We start from the raw sequence: 16,796 nt of genomic DNA on the forward strand, positions 1-16,796 counted from the left end.
CCCAAGTGATAAATCTACAGAGGAACCCCTACATCCACGGCTCAGGTAAAGTTACAGAAGTATTGGTGGGAAGGTGTGAAGAGTCAGTGAACTAGGGTGCCTACTGAAAAACAGTGTCTGTCTTCTAGACATGACAAGCATGCTACACCCATGAAATCTCAGTGCTATGGTTGCCGAAACAAGAACTGCAAAATGACAGCACCTGTTACATGCCCATGTGGGTGGGTGAAATGTCCCAAGACTCTAAAGAGATACATGTAAAAAGCCTTCTGATAGGCTAACCAATTCCAAGTGGTCAGCCCTAAACACATGTGTATCTATACAATACTAAATGGACTCAGTAAGTTGTATGTATGCTGCATATATATATAATAGCAGAAATTAAAGAAGGTCATGAATTTAAGGGGGGAGCATTGGGGGAATTGTATGTGGGGAGAGGGGGTGGAAATGATATAAATGCAGTAGTCATGTATGAAATTCCCAAAACACCAAAACATTAAAATAAAAGTAGCTTCAAGGAGCATTTACAAATTGAAGTGATCTTTATGAAAATTTCTTAATTTGAACTGGAGTGGGATGGCTCCATGGGTAATTGCAGGACAGACTTTGGTTAAGAAAGTCATCCTGTTCACCTACTGGATCAAGAAGAAAACAGGAAAAAAGCATACGAAGCTCTCTTTCTTTTTTCTTCTCCCTCTCACCGCATTGCTAATCTATAGAGAGCTGTCCACGAGGTGACTTAAGGAAGGGCAGAGAAGCAAAGAGTCAGTGCCATGCACACAGTGAATAATGATCACTCGAACAATCAGATGTTCCATGTGCTGCCTAATTATAGGAAATGCCAAATTGAAATAAACATGTAGTCACAAAATAGTCCCCAAAAGATCTCTCTCTGACAGCGTCTCAGAAATCTGTGTCTGTTCCAAATGCTGTCAATTCTTAGCATGGGGGAAATGGGGGAAGGAAACAACTTTTGAATCTCCTGATGAGTCACTGAAATCAAACCCACTGGGCAAGAAGCTGCTTTCCTCTGAATCATGACACCAGCTGTTGGAAGGGAGTGTTTCCATTGTGGGCAGAGCCCTATCTTTCAGGGTTGCTTGCTTATTTATTTATTTATTTCCTATTACATGGCCATATACTGAGTTAGTCCCTTAAGAGTTACTCCTCATGTGTTTTCTTTCTTTTTCTTTTTATTGAGAAAAGGAAAAAAAAGTTTCCCCCTACTCCCAGCCTCCCATTTCCCTCCCCCTCCTCCCACCCTTCTCCCCCTCCCCCCACTCCACTCTCCCTCCCTCTCCAGTCCAGAGAGCAGTCAGGGTTCCCTGCCCTGTGGAAAGTCCAAGGTCCTCCCCCCTCCGTCCATGTCTAGGAAGGTGAACATCCAAACTGGCTAGGCTCCCACAAAGCCAGAACATGAAGTAGGATCAAAACCACGTGCCATTGTCCTTGGCTTCTCATCAGCCCTCGTTGTTCGCCATGTTCAGAGAGTCCGGTTTTATCCCATGCTTTTTCAGTCATAGTCCATCTGGCCTTGGTGAGCTCCCAATAGATCAGCCCCACTGCCAACTATGTTCATAGCAGTATTATTTGTAATAGCCAGAACCTGGAAACAACCTAGATGTCCTTCAATGGAAGAATGGATGAAGAAAGTGTGGAATATATACACATTAGAGTACTACGCTGCGGTAAAAAACAATGACTTCTTGAATTTTGCATGCAAATGGATGGAAATAGAAAACACTATCCTGAGTGAGGTAACCCAGACCCACTCACTCATAATTGGTTTCTAGTCATAAATAAGGGTCACGGAGTCTACAATTGGTGAACCTAAAGAAGCTAAATAAGAAGGTGATCCCAAGGAAAAACATATAGTTATCCTCTTGCCTATGGGAAGTAGACAAAATTGCCGGGGAGAAAAGTGGGATCTTGGGGGTGGGGTGGGTTGGAGGGAAGGGGAGATGGGGAGAGAAAAGTGAGAAGGGGAGGATGGGGGAACTTGGGGAAACAGGATGATTGGGATAAAGGAAGGCTGGATAGGGGAGCACGGAAGCACAATTCTTAGTTAAGGGAGCCACCTTAGGGCTGGCAAGAGACTTGAACCTAGAGTGGCTCCCAGGAGCCCAAGGCGATGTCCCCAGTTAGTTCCTTGGGCAGCTGAGGATAGGGAACCTGAAGCGACCCTATCCTATAACAATACTAACGAATATCTTGCATATCACCATAGAACCTTCATCTGGTGATGGATGGAGATAGAGACAGAGACCCACACTGGAGCACTGGACTGAGCACCCAAGGTCCCAATGAGGAGCGGAAGGAGGGAGAAGATGAGCAAGGAAGTCATGTGTTTTCTTTCTTCCCCTGTGTTCAGAAACTATATGAAGAAAGCCCTCATGTCCCTCAGAGGAATAAAAGGTCACGAAGACACTGGGTATAGTGACGGACAGTGCACAGCCTGCAGAGCTCTGGAGTTGGAGGCAGCAGAAAGATCCGAAATTAACTGAATCAATCTCTCCTAGACAGTTAGTCCCTGTAATAATGGTCAGGCCTTTTATAGAGCAGGGGACAAAGCATCAGACCAGCCACCGAGAATTCGAATATCCATTGAGTAGAAGGTTCTGAGAGAGAAGACCAACTAGCTTTACATATGACAGGGATGACTAACCATGAGACTTGAAATTATACCCTGCTGGGGAGTTTTTAAACATGTATAGGCTAAAGTTCTGTCACATCTCAGTTATACTAGTATGTATGTATGTATATAGATATTTGCTATTTGGTTAAGAGATTTATTAAAAATATCATTAACACCACAGACGGGACAGACAGATAGTAGCATTGTGGGGACTTTAAGGAAAGATCAGGCCCATGTGACTGAGTGAGAGACCCTCCTTATACATTTTAGAGGAGGGGGGTTTCTCTACCAAGTGGTTGATAGGCAGTACAAAGTTGGGTAGGAGAATTCAAATAAATTAATTCCATGCTAAATCAGAATTGAGTATAATAAGGGGTTCTTTATTTAGGGGGACTCACAGATTACAGTCCTCTGCACAAACAGAGAACAGGAACTGGAACAGTCCTCTGCGCAAACAGAGAACAGGAACAGGAACAGCATGCACATTTTGGTACCCAAGGTCACACCTAACCTGGTCCAGCCTCTCAAAGGCCATAGGCTGAAGGAGATTCCCCAGCCCCTCTTCATTTTGTCTAAATAAGAGACTTCCAAACCCAGTACAAAACTATATACAATAAGAAGAGATACCAAGTAAAAAAATTAGAATTATAACCAGCATAAACAATATTAAGCAAGAAATACATGCTAAATGTTTTGATAGTTATTTTATCCTTAGAAATCTAAGTTTTGCATTAGAAATGGCTTGTCTAAATCATAAAAGGAAAGTAACTATTACTATCTAGTCTTTAAACTTTGTTTTTTGTCTTCTAGAATTGCTTCTAGCTGTCATGAGGGCGATGTTATTTCTATGGTATCCTGTAAAACTAAAATGATGATTAAGTTTGGTTGTAGCAGCGTGCTGTGGGCGGAAAGCAGGAGCAGGAAGCAGGTCCTGGTAAGTGAGGGTTCATACTCACATTGGGCGCACCAGATGTAAGAGAACACAAATAATAAATTCCACACTAACACAGAACTGAGTATAATAAGGAGTTCTTTATTTAGGGGGTACTCACAGATTACAGCCCTCTGCACTAATGGGGAACAGGAACCAAACCCAGCATCCAGGTAAGAGAGGAGAGAGAGCAGGTGCACAAGCACACACCTTTTTGGTACCCAAGGCCCTGCCCAACTTGGTCCAGCCTCCCAAAGGCCATTGGCTGAAGGGGGTTCCCCAGCAAGATTGTAGTCAGACTATCTGTGATTCCTGCTTGGCAGTGGGGAGATAGAAAGGGCAGAAATCCAGAATGAAAAGTTCGTGAAAGAGCTTTACAAAATGGTACAACCCTGGCTAACATCCTCAACTTTTTTTCCTGTTTGTTTGTTTGCGACAGGGTTTCTCCGTGTAGCTCTGGCTGTCCTGAAACAAACTATGTAAACCAAGCTGGCTTTGAACTCACAGATATCTACCTGCCTCTGCCTCCCAAGTACTGGGATTAAAGACATGCACCACCATGCTTGGTGACTTTGCTTATATTAAACAGGTCAAAGAGACTGTGCAGTTGTCATCCTTGGAACTCTTCTGTGGAATGAGTGGCTTTTTCATCAGTGGGGTTTTGGTGTCTCTGGCATCAGGTATTTTGAGAAAGTATGGTCTATGGAGGGTTCCTACCAATGTCTGCTAATATCTGTCTATCTATCTAACTCTCTGTCCTCAAGTTATGTTAATATTCTGAAAGTGGTTCCAATAGATATCCAGCATATAAACACAGTAGAGAATGACCAGATGAAGGTGTGCCGTATATGGACAAATAGAACACAATGATTTTGTATACTTTTGAAATTTTCATGAAAAAATCCATAAAATATTCATCTTACAGAATCAGTTAAACTAAGTAAATAGATAAAAATAATGTAGAATTCATGAATACTTGAAAATAATTCACAAATCCCTATGGAAATCATTAAACCTCCGACTAACAGCTTCTGGTTTGAGATCCAACAAAACTAGCAACTGGGGTGTTGTAATAGATTGATCAGCTTATTGTTTGTTTTCTTTGTTAAAGGCATTGGCCTAGAAAACCTTGACACTGAAAGATACAGAATAGACGCCTTTAAAAATTCACATGTTACTCCAGGCAATTGGACATGCATACAAATAATTTTCTACAAGCGGGGAAAACGATACTTTCTCTAGCAATTCAGAAGACCATGAAATCCTTTCTGGTTGCAAGAATGAGGGTGAATTCCACCACACGGTAGAATAGTCATCCCAGAAGGGAAGCATCAAGGGCGCTAGAGTCTGCGTGGACTCCTTGACTGGGAATCCCCTCCTCCGAGAACTTCTTCTGATCCAAGTAGGAAAGACACCAGGTAGAATTAAGACTATGAAACTTCTGACAAATCTAGATTTTCTGATTTCTTTTCATTTTCACACCACTCTCACCTTGTGCTATCCTGATTTTTTTTAAAGTGCAATCATACCTCCAAATATTTTTTTTGAATTTTTTTTATTGAGAAAAGAAGAAAAAAAACATAAACAAAAAAACAAGTTTCCACCTCCTCCCAGCCTCCCTTTTCCCTCCCCCTCCTCCCACCCTTCTCCCCCTCCTCCCACCCTTCTCCTCCTCCCCCCACTCCTCTCCCCCTCCCTCTCCAGTCCACAGAGCAGTCCGGGTTCCCTGCCCTGTGGTAAGTCCTAGGTCCTCCCCCCTCCGTCCATATCTAGGAAGGTGAACATCCAAACTGGCTAGGCTCCCACAAAGCCAGCACATTAAGTAGGATCAAAACCCCGTGCCATTGTCCTTGGCGTCTCATCAGCCCTCATTGTTTGCCATGTTCAGAGAGTCCGGTTTTATCCCATGCTTTTTCGGTCACAGTCCAGCTGGCCTTGGTGAGCTCCCAGTAGATCAGCTCCACTGTCTCAGTGGGTGGGTGCACGCCTCGTGGTCCCGACTTCTTTGCTCATGTTCTCCCTCCTTCTGCTCCTCATTGGGACTTTGGGAGTTCAGTCCAGTGCTCCTGTGTGGGTCTCTGTCTCTATCTCTATCCATCACCAGATGAAGGTTCTATGATGATATGCAAGATATTCGTCAGTATTGCTCTAGGATAGGGTTATTTCAGGTTCCCAATCCTCAGCTGCCCAAGGAACTAACTGGGAACCTCATCTTGGGCACTTGGGAGCCCCTCTAGGGTCAAGTCTCTTGCCCGCCCTAAAGTGGCTCCCTTAACTAAGAATTGTGGTTCCGTGCTCCCCTATCCACCTTTCCTTTATCCCAATTCTCCTGATTCCCCAAGTCCCCCCTACTTCCCTTCTACCTTTTCTCTCCCCAGCTCCCCTTACCCCCATCCCACCCCACCCCCAAGATCCTAATTTTCTCCCCGGCAATTTGGTCTACCTCCCTTAGCCAAGAGGATAACTATATGTTTTTCCTTGGGTTCACCTTCTTACTTAGCTTCTTTAGGTTCACCTATTGTAGACTCCATGGCCCTTTTTTATGGCTAGAAACCAATTATGAGCGAGTACATCCCATGTTCATCTTTTTGGGTCTGGGACACCTCACTCAGGATAGTGTTTTCTATTTCCATCCATTTGCACAGAAGAAGTTCAAATGGCCAAAAGACACTTAAAGTCGTGCTCAACTTCCTTAGCAATCAGGGAAATGCAAATCAAAACAACTTTGAGATATCATCTTACACCTGTCAGAATGGCTAAAGTCAAAAACACCAAGGATAACCTTTGCTGGAGAGGCTGTGGAGGAACGGGTACCCTCATCCATTGCTGGTGGGAATGCAATCTTGTGCAACCACTGTGGAAGTCAGTGTTTCGGTTTCTCAGGAAATTCGGGATCAACTTACCCCTGGACCCAGCAATACCACTCCTGGGAATATACCCAAGAGATGCTCTATCATATGACAAAAGCATTTGTTCAACTATGTTCATAGCAGTATTATGTGTAATAGCCAGAACCTGGAAACAACCTAGATGCCCTTCAATGGAAGAATGGATGAAGAAAGTATGGAATATATACACGCTAGAGTACTACGCTGCGGTAAAAAACATACCTCCAAATATTAATAGAAATAAGGTGCTAACCGACACTGACTAAAGCTTTTATTATTATTTATAAAGCTTCGCCTCTTAAAAAAAAGTATGAATTTAAGAATTCATCAACTAGGCTTTGCGGACACCGGGACTGCAAGATGGCGTCGCTCGTGCCACTGAAGGAGAAGAAGCTTATGGAGGTTAAACTTGGAGAACTGCCAAGCTGGATATTGATGAGGAATTTCACCCCCAGTGGCATTGTGGGAGCCTTTCAGAGAGGTTATGAACGGTATTACAACAAGTACATCAATGTGCGGAAAGGCAGCATCTCGGGGATTAACATGGTGCTGGCAGCCTATGTGGTTTTCAGCTACTGCATTTCTTACAAGGAACACAAACATGAGCGGCGACGCAAGTACCACTGAAGAAGGTCACTATGAGGGGACCGCACACCCGAGCATAAGTGCTTCTCCTGTGCCCATCCATGAAGAACTCAACTGGCTGGATCTTCATGTCTTAAGAATTAGTGTCCAATAAAAGGTGACTGACTGGTTCATGTAAAAAAAAAAAAAGAATTCATCAACTAGCACAATTGATATCGGGTCTATTCGTTCACCTCTCTCTCCCACAGTCTAACACTGTAGGTAAGAAAGCTTGACATTTCTAAATGTGCTTAATATTTTCCACACATGTTCCTTAACAAATGAAATAGTACTACCATTTTTGTGCGTTTAAATGCATTTGCATTTCATTCAAGAGAAATGAGGTTTTGGTTTTAATTTCATCTCAGTCCCATTTAATTAAAGTCTAGCTCATTTGTCTTTGAACACTCTAAGTGCTAGAGTTTGGCTAAATCACTCAAAATGAGTTTGAAATTTGGACAAGATTTTTTTAAGCTATGAATAAATTTACATCTGATGATTCCTAAATCCCTGTATTCCCTCCTCCACCCTCAGGTTAATAGAATGCTTTGTGCTTCCGAAGTGTTCTTTCATACATTATTTCACAAGCTTTCTGGAAGAATCCCAACAGAAGGATAAACCAAGTCCCATTATCTTCATTTTACAAACCTCAGTTTCAGAGAGATAAAATGACTTAGCCAAGGTCGCACAAGCCCTTGAACATTGAATTAGAATGAGAACTAGATGTTCCAGTTCCGGGAATTATCAATGCATTGCCATCTAAATATGCCTTCTTTACATCCATTTTCCCAAGGAAAACTTATCCTTCTCAAGTATTTTTAGAGAGAGAGAGAGAATGTGTGTGTGTGTGTGTGTGTGTGTGTGTGTGTGTGTGTGTGTGTAAATTAACTGTAAATTTTGACAGTGCTAATGCCTATTGAGTCATGGGCTCTGGGGAATATGTTTACCAACTTTCTTAAATAATTACTTTCTGTAGTGCTGATGTTTGAACCCAGGATCCCTTGTATGCTAGGCGAGTACTCTACCACTGAGCCACTCTCCTATCATGCCTACATTATTCTTGATCTTCACAACAACACTTGATGCTTTATGGAAGAGAAAATGAGGCTAGCATGAGGCAAAAAAAAAAAACTTGCCAAAGTCACATGTTTGAGTTTCTGCTCTCCTTGGCTCTCTGAAAGGCTATATCTTCACTGGTAAACCTATGCTGATCTAGTATCCCCTGAAATACATAGACAAGTCCTATCACCCTGGCAGGGGCTCCAAGAACATTGCCCTTGCTGTTACTCTCAGGACAGTTATGTAATGTTTATACGTAGAAAACACAACAAGGCTAAAAAACAAACAACAAACCAAACAAACGAAGAAACCCCAACTGTTTTAGTACAATGTTTGCCCGTCAGAGGTTTACCTCTCTAAGTGGATGTGTTGATACATAACAGCACAGACGTCAAGCAGGAAAACAGCAGAAGGTTGCTCTCCCGAAGCATAAAATGGGTGCTTCAGATTTTATCCTGTAAATACCACCAGATTCCAAGCAACAAGGAAAGCAATGCTGACTAAGAGAAGACTCTCTCAGAAAGGAGTTACAAGGGAATGGAATTCATTTATTTGGAGACAAATGAGGTGGCGGCAATTCTAGCAAGAGCTGCACAGTCACAGATGCTCATGGTGTATTTGGAGAGCTCCCTGCCATCCTATTTGTGATGACTTCTTGTGAAGCTTGAAGTGTCCAGTGCTCACTGGATCCTAAGTCAAAGATGAGTTTTTCACTGGCTTCCTGAGCCAGGACTCAGCTGCAGGTGCTAGAAGCTCAAATTAACAGCGGCTCAAACGAAGGTTTACTTTTCTTTCATACGCTCTCCTCAAGTTACAGTGGTTGAAATGAACAGTTTTCAACTTTTGATGACATGAAGGTACTGTGCACTAAATGACTAATTTTAATCTTTTCCTAGGCATCAATATGTCGAATGATATTTTCTCCCAATACTGAGCCATAGCGTGGTACTTGTCATCGCAGTCAATCACAGAGCTACAAGGGCAGCGTTGGGATCCCACTGTTCTCTGCTGCCAGGTCATCAATAGCCACACGCACTATTTAGCAGTTCATTATAGAAGCAGGATTTGTGTCAGATAATTTTACCCAACCATATAACATGTTTAATGTAGGCTGGGCTCAACTATGGTGTTCCTTGTACTTAAATACATTAAACACATACTCAGTTTACTATTGTTTTGACCTCTCATGTATGTGTTAGAATATAAACCTGTCTTAACTGAGAAGCAGCTGTATTACAAAACATAAAACCTTTATAAAATAAACTGAGATGCCTTTCCAGTTGCCTAATGATGCCTTCGATGCAGTGAGCCAGCTATCACTTTGGATTTGTTTCATCGTGTTTGCATGATGACAACCACCATTCATACCAGTTTTTATCTGTGGAAAGACAGGCCTCATTGATAGCAGATCTCTTTTTTCCTCTGTGAAAGGCAAGTCTTTCTAAGGAAGGATGCCCAGAAAAGCTGCAATGTAGGTCTCGTTGCTGAGAATTAGGTCACTCTGCACTCTAGCTCTGAGACAGGCTGTGAAAATGGAAGCAGGTTGCTGCCCTTGATTCAGAACATATTGTTATATTCCAACCCCCATTAAAATCAGAGTTTTATAGGAGGTAAACAGGGAAAGTACTGAGGAGGTAGATAGTGGTGGTAGCCTCTGCAGTCTCCTCGGGGATGCTTGCCTGGGTTTATCACACTACATCCTGGAAAAGCAGGAAAGCTGAATACTGCTTTCAACAGTGCCTCAACAGATTTCATAAAGTACCAAGGTGTTGGGGCTGGAAGCTGTCTCAGTGGTTAACAGCACAAGAGTACTTGTTACTCTTGCAGAGGACCTGAGTCTGAATCCTAGCCCCCATATGGGGTAGTTTACAGCTCCTTATCTAACTCTCTTTTCTGCATGGGCACCTGCACTCACATACATGCCCCTTACACAGTGAGACACAGGCACACACATCTTTTAGGAACCGTGATGCTGTTATGGATACTGCAAAATCCTCTAGGCATAGCACCGGCTTCAGTGGTTAGGCTGTGCTTTATTCTTCCCTGAAAGGGAAGAGTATGATTTCCTATTCGTGAACTACTTTCGCTTTACCTTTGTGTATCTTTAACTACTTACTTTTTCCTTTTTCTTACCATAATTTTTTCTTGCACTCCAATCTGAATACAGTCACAGAGTAAAAGACAGTTGCCCTAGCTCCTGCTTCAGCCTCCCAAATGCTAAAGTTACAGACATGCGCCACCAAGCAAGCCTAGCTCCACAGGTGCTTTGACCACCACGATGGGTGTGTGTATAAAATTAAAGGTACTATTTTCTACAGTTCCTTCTCAGTTCTCCCCATTTATCACCATACTGTCCTTTGTTGAAGCTTTACCTCTTTAAGAGAGAGCCAACACATATGGAGTATTTTACATCTGTATGGAAGAGGTGACAGGTGCTGGACATGGGTACAAAGCCAAATAAATCCCAGAAGCCTCTGCGCTTCCTGTTTTTCATCCTATACTTTTCCTTGCCTACTGTTATCCCTTTGGATTCATATTTCTTTTCTTTGACCCAAGAACAACCAACAACACCAATATGCTCCCTACCTGTAGTTCATATAGCCATATTGGGTAATCAAAGGGTAGTGATGAGGCGAATAGGCATTACTTCATCTACTTTTTTTTAATTGAGCTAGACATTTTCTCTGCTCCCTTCCCTTCCTCCCCACTACCCTTGTATCCTCTCCTGTGACCCCATGCACCCAATTTACTCAGGAGAAATTGTCTGGTTCTCCTTCCTATGTAGATCCATGTATGTCTCTCTTAGGATCCTTTTTGTTGTCCAGGTTCTCTGGGGTTGAGGACTGTAGGCTGTTTTTGTTGTTGTTTTGTTTTGTTTTCTTTATGTCTAAAAGCCACTTATGAGCGAGTATATATTATATTTGTCTTTCTGGATCTGGGTTAACTCACTCAAGATGTTTTTTTCTAGATTCATCCATTTGCCTGCAAGTTTCAAGATGTCATTATTTTTACCTCTGTGTAGTACTCTATAGTGTAAATATACCACACTTTCTTTATCTATTCTTGGCTTGAGAGGCAATTAGACTGTTTTCAGGTTCTGGCTATTTTAAATAATGCTGCTATGAACATAGTTGAGCACATGTACTTGTGGTATGACTGCATCCTTTGGGTATATACCAAGAAGTGGTATTTCTGGGTCTTGAGGTAGATTATTTCCTAATTTTCTGAGAAATGTACTTACTGATTTCAAAACCAACCGCACAAGTTGGCACTCCCACCAGCAATGGAGAAGCATTCCTTTACCCCCACATCCTCTCCAGCATAAACTGTCATAAGTGTTTTTGACCTTGACCTTCTGAAGGGTGCAAGATGGAATCTCAGAGTTATTTTGATTTACATTTCACTGATGGCTAAGGATGTTGACCATTTCCTTAGGTGTCTTTCAGCCATTTGAGATTCCTCTGTTGAGAGTTCTCTGTTTAGTTTTGTACTCCAGTTTTTTTTATTGAATTATTTGTTCTTTTGATGTCAAGTCTCTTGAGTTCTTTGAATATTTTGGAGATCAGTCCTCTGTCTGATGTGGGGTTGGTGAAGATCTTTTCCCATTTAGTCTTGTTGACCATGTCTTTTGCTTTACAGAAGCATCTCAGTTTCAGGAGGCCCTATTTATTAATTTTTTGTCTCAGTAGCTGTGCTACTGGGGTTATATTTAGGAAGTGGTCTCCTGTGTCAATGCTTTTAGGTGTACTTCCCACTTTCTCTTCTATGAGGTTCAGTGTTTTTGGTTTTATGTTGAGGTCTTTGATCCATTTGGACTTGAGTTTTGTGCATGGTGATAGATATGGATCTATTTTCATTCTTCTACATGTTGATATTCAGTTATGCCAGCACCATTTGTTGAATATGCTTTCTTTTTCCATTTGATAAGTTTTGCTTCTTTGTCAAAAATCAGGGTTTCAGAGGCATGTGGATTGATATCTGGGTCTTCAATTAGATTCCATTGGTTCTCCTGTCTGTTTTTATGCAAATACCAAGCTGTTTGTATTACTGTAGTTCTATAGCAGAATTTGATGTCAGGGATTGTGATGCCTCCAGAAATTCTTTTATTGTACAGGATTGTTTTGTCTATTCAGAGTTTTTTTGTTTTTCCGTATGAAGTTGAGTATTGGTCCTTTGAGGTCTGTGAAAATTTTTGCTGGGATTTCAATGGGCATTACATTGAATCTGTAGATTTCTTTTGGTAATATTGCCATTTTTACTATGTTAATTCTAGCTATGCAAGAGCATGGGAGCTCTTTTCATTTTCTGGTATCTTCTTCAATTCCTTTCTTCCAAGATTTAAAGTACTTATCTTACAGATTTTTCACTTGTTTGGTTAGAGTTACACCAAGACATTTTATCTTATTTGTGGCTATTGTGAAAGGCAATGATTCTCTGATTTCTTTGTCAGCCCATTTATCATCTCTATAAAATGAGGGTTACTGAATTTTTTGAGTTAATCTTGTATCCTGCTACATTACTGAAGGTATTTATGAGTTGTAAGAGTTCCTTGGTAGAATTTCTGGGGTCACTTATTTATACTACTATCACATCAGCAGCAAATAGTGAGAGTTTGACTCCTACTTTTCTGATTTGTATCCCCTTGATCTTCTTTTGTTGTCTTATTGCTCTCTAGCTAGAACCTCAAGAACTATATTGAATAGATATGGAGAGATTAGGCAACCTTGCCTTGTTCCTGTTTTCAGTGGGAACACTTTAAACTTCTCTCCATTTAGTTTGATATTGGCTGTTTGTTGGCTTGCTGTATGTTGCCTTTATTATATTTAGGTATGTTCCTTGTATCCCTCCTGTCTCCAAGACTTTTATCATGAAAGGATGTTAAATTCTGTCAAAGGCTTTTTTCAGCATCTAATGAGATGATCATATGTTCTTTTTACTTTCAGCTTATTTATACGGTGGATTACATTGACAGATTTTCATATATTGAATCATCCCTACATCTCTGGGATGAAGCCTAGTTGGTCATAGTGTATGATTTTTCTGATGTTTTCTTGGATTTGGTTTGCCAATATTTTATTGAGTATTTTTGCATCAATGTTCATGAGCGAGATTAGTAGTGTCTTTCTGTGGTTTGGGTATCATGGTAATTGTAGTCTCATAAAAAGAATTTGACAATATTCCTTCTGTTTCTACGGTGTGGAGCAATTTGATGAGTGTTGGTATTAGTTCTTCTTTGAAAATCTTGTAGAATTCTGCACTGTAACCATCTTGTCCTGGGCTTTTTTTGGTTGGGAGACTTTTGATGATTGTTTCTATTTCTTTAGCTGTTATAAGTCTATGCTATTTACTTATCTGGTCTTGATTTAATTTTTGTAAGTGATGTTTATTCTGAAAACTGTCCATTTCCCTTAAGTTTTTCCAATTTTATAGAGTACAGGTTTTTGAAATATGACCTGCTGAGTCTGGATTTTCTCCCTGTCTGTTGTTATATCTCTCCTTTTATTTCTGATTTTGTTAACTTGGATATGCTCACTCTGCCTTTGGGTTAGTTCAGGTAACGGTGTGTCTATTTTGTTGATTTTCTTGAAGAACTCTTTGTCTCATTGTATTGTTTTCTTTGTTTCTCTTTTGTTGAGTTCAGCTCTCAATTTGATTATTTTCTATTATCTAGTCCTCCTGGGTGAGTTTGCTCTTTTTGCTCTAGAGTTTTCAGGTGTTCTGTTAACGCACTAGTGTGGGAGTTTTCCAGCTTCTTTATATAGGCATTTAGTGCTATAAATTTTCCTCTTAACACTGCTTTCATGTGTCTTATAAATTTGGGTATGTTTTGCCCAAACATTTTGTCTAATTTTGGGAAGTCTTTAATTTCTTCCTTTATTTTTTCCTCAACCCATTGATGCTTCAGGTGAGCATTGTTTAATTTCCATGTGTTTGTGGTTTTTCTGAAATTAGTGTTGGTGTTGATTCTAGCTTTAAGCTAGATCCAATAAGATATATGGGGTTATTCCCACTTTTTTGTATCTGTTGAGGTTTGCTTTGTTACCTACTATGTGGTCAGTTTTTGAGAAGGTTCCATGAGGTGCTGAGAAGAAGGTATATTCTTTTGTATTTGGATTGAATGTTCTATAGATGTCTGTGAAGTCTATTTGTGTCATAACATCTGTTAGTGCCCTTATTTCTCTGTTAAGTTTCTGTCTGGCAGACCTGTTTATTGGTGAGAGTGGGGTTGAAGTCTACCATTATTAGGGTGTGGGGCTTAATGTGTGATTTAAGCTTTAGTAATGTTTCTTTTACATAACTTCATCTAATTCTTTGCCCTCTGTCCAGTCTCTCAGAGGATCAAAACATCTCCTCATCAATACCATAGGAGACAGAATACCCTGCTTTTGAAATATAATATTTTCATCAATGGTCTAACATATTTATCAGATAGTTGTGAGACTGTAGAACATAGGCAATGCTTTGGCCTTGCTGTCACTTGTTACACTGATGCTCCTCAAACTTTTTTGATGCAGCCTCCTCCACTTCTACCCTTTGCTTTTCCTGTATACTATAGTGTTATGATTCTTCCCACTCCTGGGTACCCTGTTTCACAATGATCTTCAACCTATCCACCCCCTAGTAGCCTGTGAGGCTTCAAATACTCATCTATAGGATTTCCACCATCCATCTCTTATGGTTCATATAATGAGGAAGTAAATGAGGTTTTTTTTTTTTTGTGTGTGTGTGTGTGTGTGTGTGTGTGTGTGTGTGTTCTCTAACAGAGAACTTGATATAGAAGAGGGAAAGAGGGTTCTGAACCTAGTTGGATTTGGACTTGTGTACAGATTCTTCTACCATCTTTTTTTTTTGAGATATAAGACATGATCTTGTGTATCTACAAACTTGTTGTATAGCAGGATGGTTCTGGCCTCTGTTGCTCCTCCTGCCTCCACCTGTCATGCATTGGAAACAGAGGTGTGGGCCATCTGACCCAGCTTCTGCTTTTTCTCTTGAATTGGTTCCGTGCACAAGTGACCTCATCACTCACAAGTTTACTTTTTCTTCCTCTGTCAAATACAAGTCACACTCTGTGGCTGAGGGAGATAAAGAAGGGTGTGTAAAATATCTCAAACCCCCCATTTTTTCTCTCATTTTCCATCACTTAGAGGAACACAGAATAAAATGAAGCATTCACACACCAAGAAAAAACTTTGGCTTTTTCTGATCTACATGAAAAAATTGACACCCAATTCTCCTTAACATATTCAGCTGATTTTCAGAGCCTCCAGAGGCAAGTCTAATGTTCCCTTCTAATCTGCTGCCCCAGTTCTACTTTGGATCAAGAATGCAAAGTGTCCTATTTGATTTTAAATACAGATGTCCTCCAGGTTGGCACAAAACCATGGAGGGATTCTATTCCATGGCTCAGGGCTCAACCTTCACCTGAGAAGGATCAGTCTCAACAGGAATCAGTACAAGGACAGAAGATGCTTGTCACGTCTGCTGCTCAAATAAAGAATGTAGAATACTGCTTGGAGATCATTGCAGGTGACAGCACATCAGGAACTAGATAAGGACGGGTCATGAGGGGAAGAGCTTCTTGGCTTTCCCAACAATCCACATTGCTTTCTTAAAGGGGACATGATGTAGGACTCACTTTCTTTATCCATGCTGAACCCAATCTTGTTTGAAACTCGATCCATTTCCTATTACATTTTTAATGGCTCAAACTCTCATTTTTTCCAAGAAATAACGTAGCTTTCACAGTTGTGCATCATGCGAAAGCAAGCTCTTCTCTGTGCATGCCCTACTCATTATGGAGCTTGGTAAAAATAACCTCGGAAATTGTGTAAAATAAACAATATAAAAAATGTTCCCAAAGTCCCCAGTGATGAGGTTTTCAAGCTGAATTTGATACTAATGAAACGTGTTTATCTGCACTTTGCCACCATTTTCTCTGGGAAACAACACAGAACAGGATCTTGCCTTCACTATGCCAGAGAGGAAAGAATGTAGGACCGTGGTGGCCACATGGTCACTCCAAGTTTTTTGCCAAGGCTTTACCTGGCATGGGGTTGTGACAGAACTATGCCCAATTGGGATTCAGGAAAGAGGAGCATAAAGACTCATTTACCTCCAGGCTGTCCATAAGTGGCATAAGAACAGCCATCCAGTCAAGCCTCCCAGAAATGTAACCCTGTTGCTTATTTGGCAACAGGTCATTCAAGCTCAGTCATATGGGAACCAAGCTGGAAAGATGCTCAAAACCTGCACATGAAGTACTGGACCTAGGAGACAATTTCCTTCCTGAATACATTGCCTGAGTGCCTAGAGTGCCACAGTTTGGATCAATTTTAATTTTGTGCACACTGATTAAGCACTACATGCTTATTTCCTCTTGATCATTTCCTCCTCTGGTCACAAGGCAGCATGAGTTATTGACAGAATTTTTTTTTTCTGAATCCTAAGTCTAATTTGTTACCCACTAGTTAGGAAGCTGTATGCAATGTCTTTAATCTGCCTGAGCATCATTTCCAATCTATAACACAGACATATCGATGTCCTACCATAGGTTTAGGTAAATACAGGGTTCATATGAATATTCATAAATGAACCTGTAAAATAATTTTAGTGAACCCAAGGCATAGATGCAGTTGATTTGAGCAAACTGAGCTGC

The 16,796-nt window shown here is 40.9% G+C and overlaps 1 protein-coding gene across 1 annotated transcript; it reads left to right on the plus strand.

Annotated features, from left to right (window-relative positions):
* Nucleotides 1–6,795: 6,795 nt before the first annotated feature.
* LOC121438387 (ATP synthase subunit f, mitochondrial-like) lies at nt 6,796–7,081 on the plus strand. The gene has a single exon (XM_041638709.1). The coding sequence runs from the start codon at nt 6,815–6,817 to the stop codon at nt 7,079–7,081; it is 267 nt and encodes an 88-aa protein (XP_041494643.1). The 5' UTR covers nt 6,796–6,814.
* The last annotated feature ends 9,715 nt before the right edge of the window (nt 7,082–16,796 follow it).

The sequence above is a fragment of the Microtus oregoni genome, unplaced genomic scaffold (genome assembly GCF_018167655.1).
Source record: "Microtus oregoni isolate MIOR12 unplaced genomic scaffold, Mior012 000055F_ref0000237, whole genome shotgun sequence".
In the NCBI taxonomy this organism is placed as follows: domain Eukaryota; kingdom Metazoa; phylum Chordata; class Mammalia; order Rodentia; family Cricetidae; genus Microtus; species Microtus oregoni.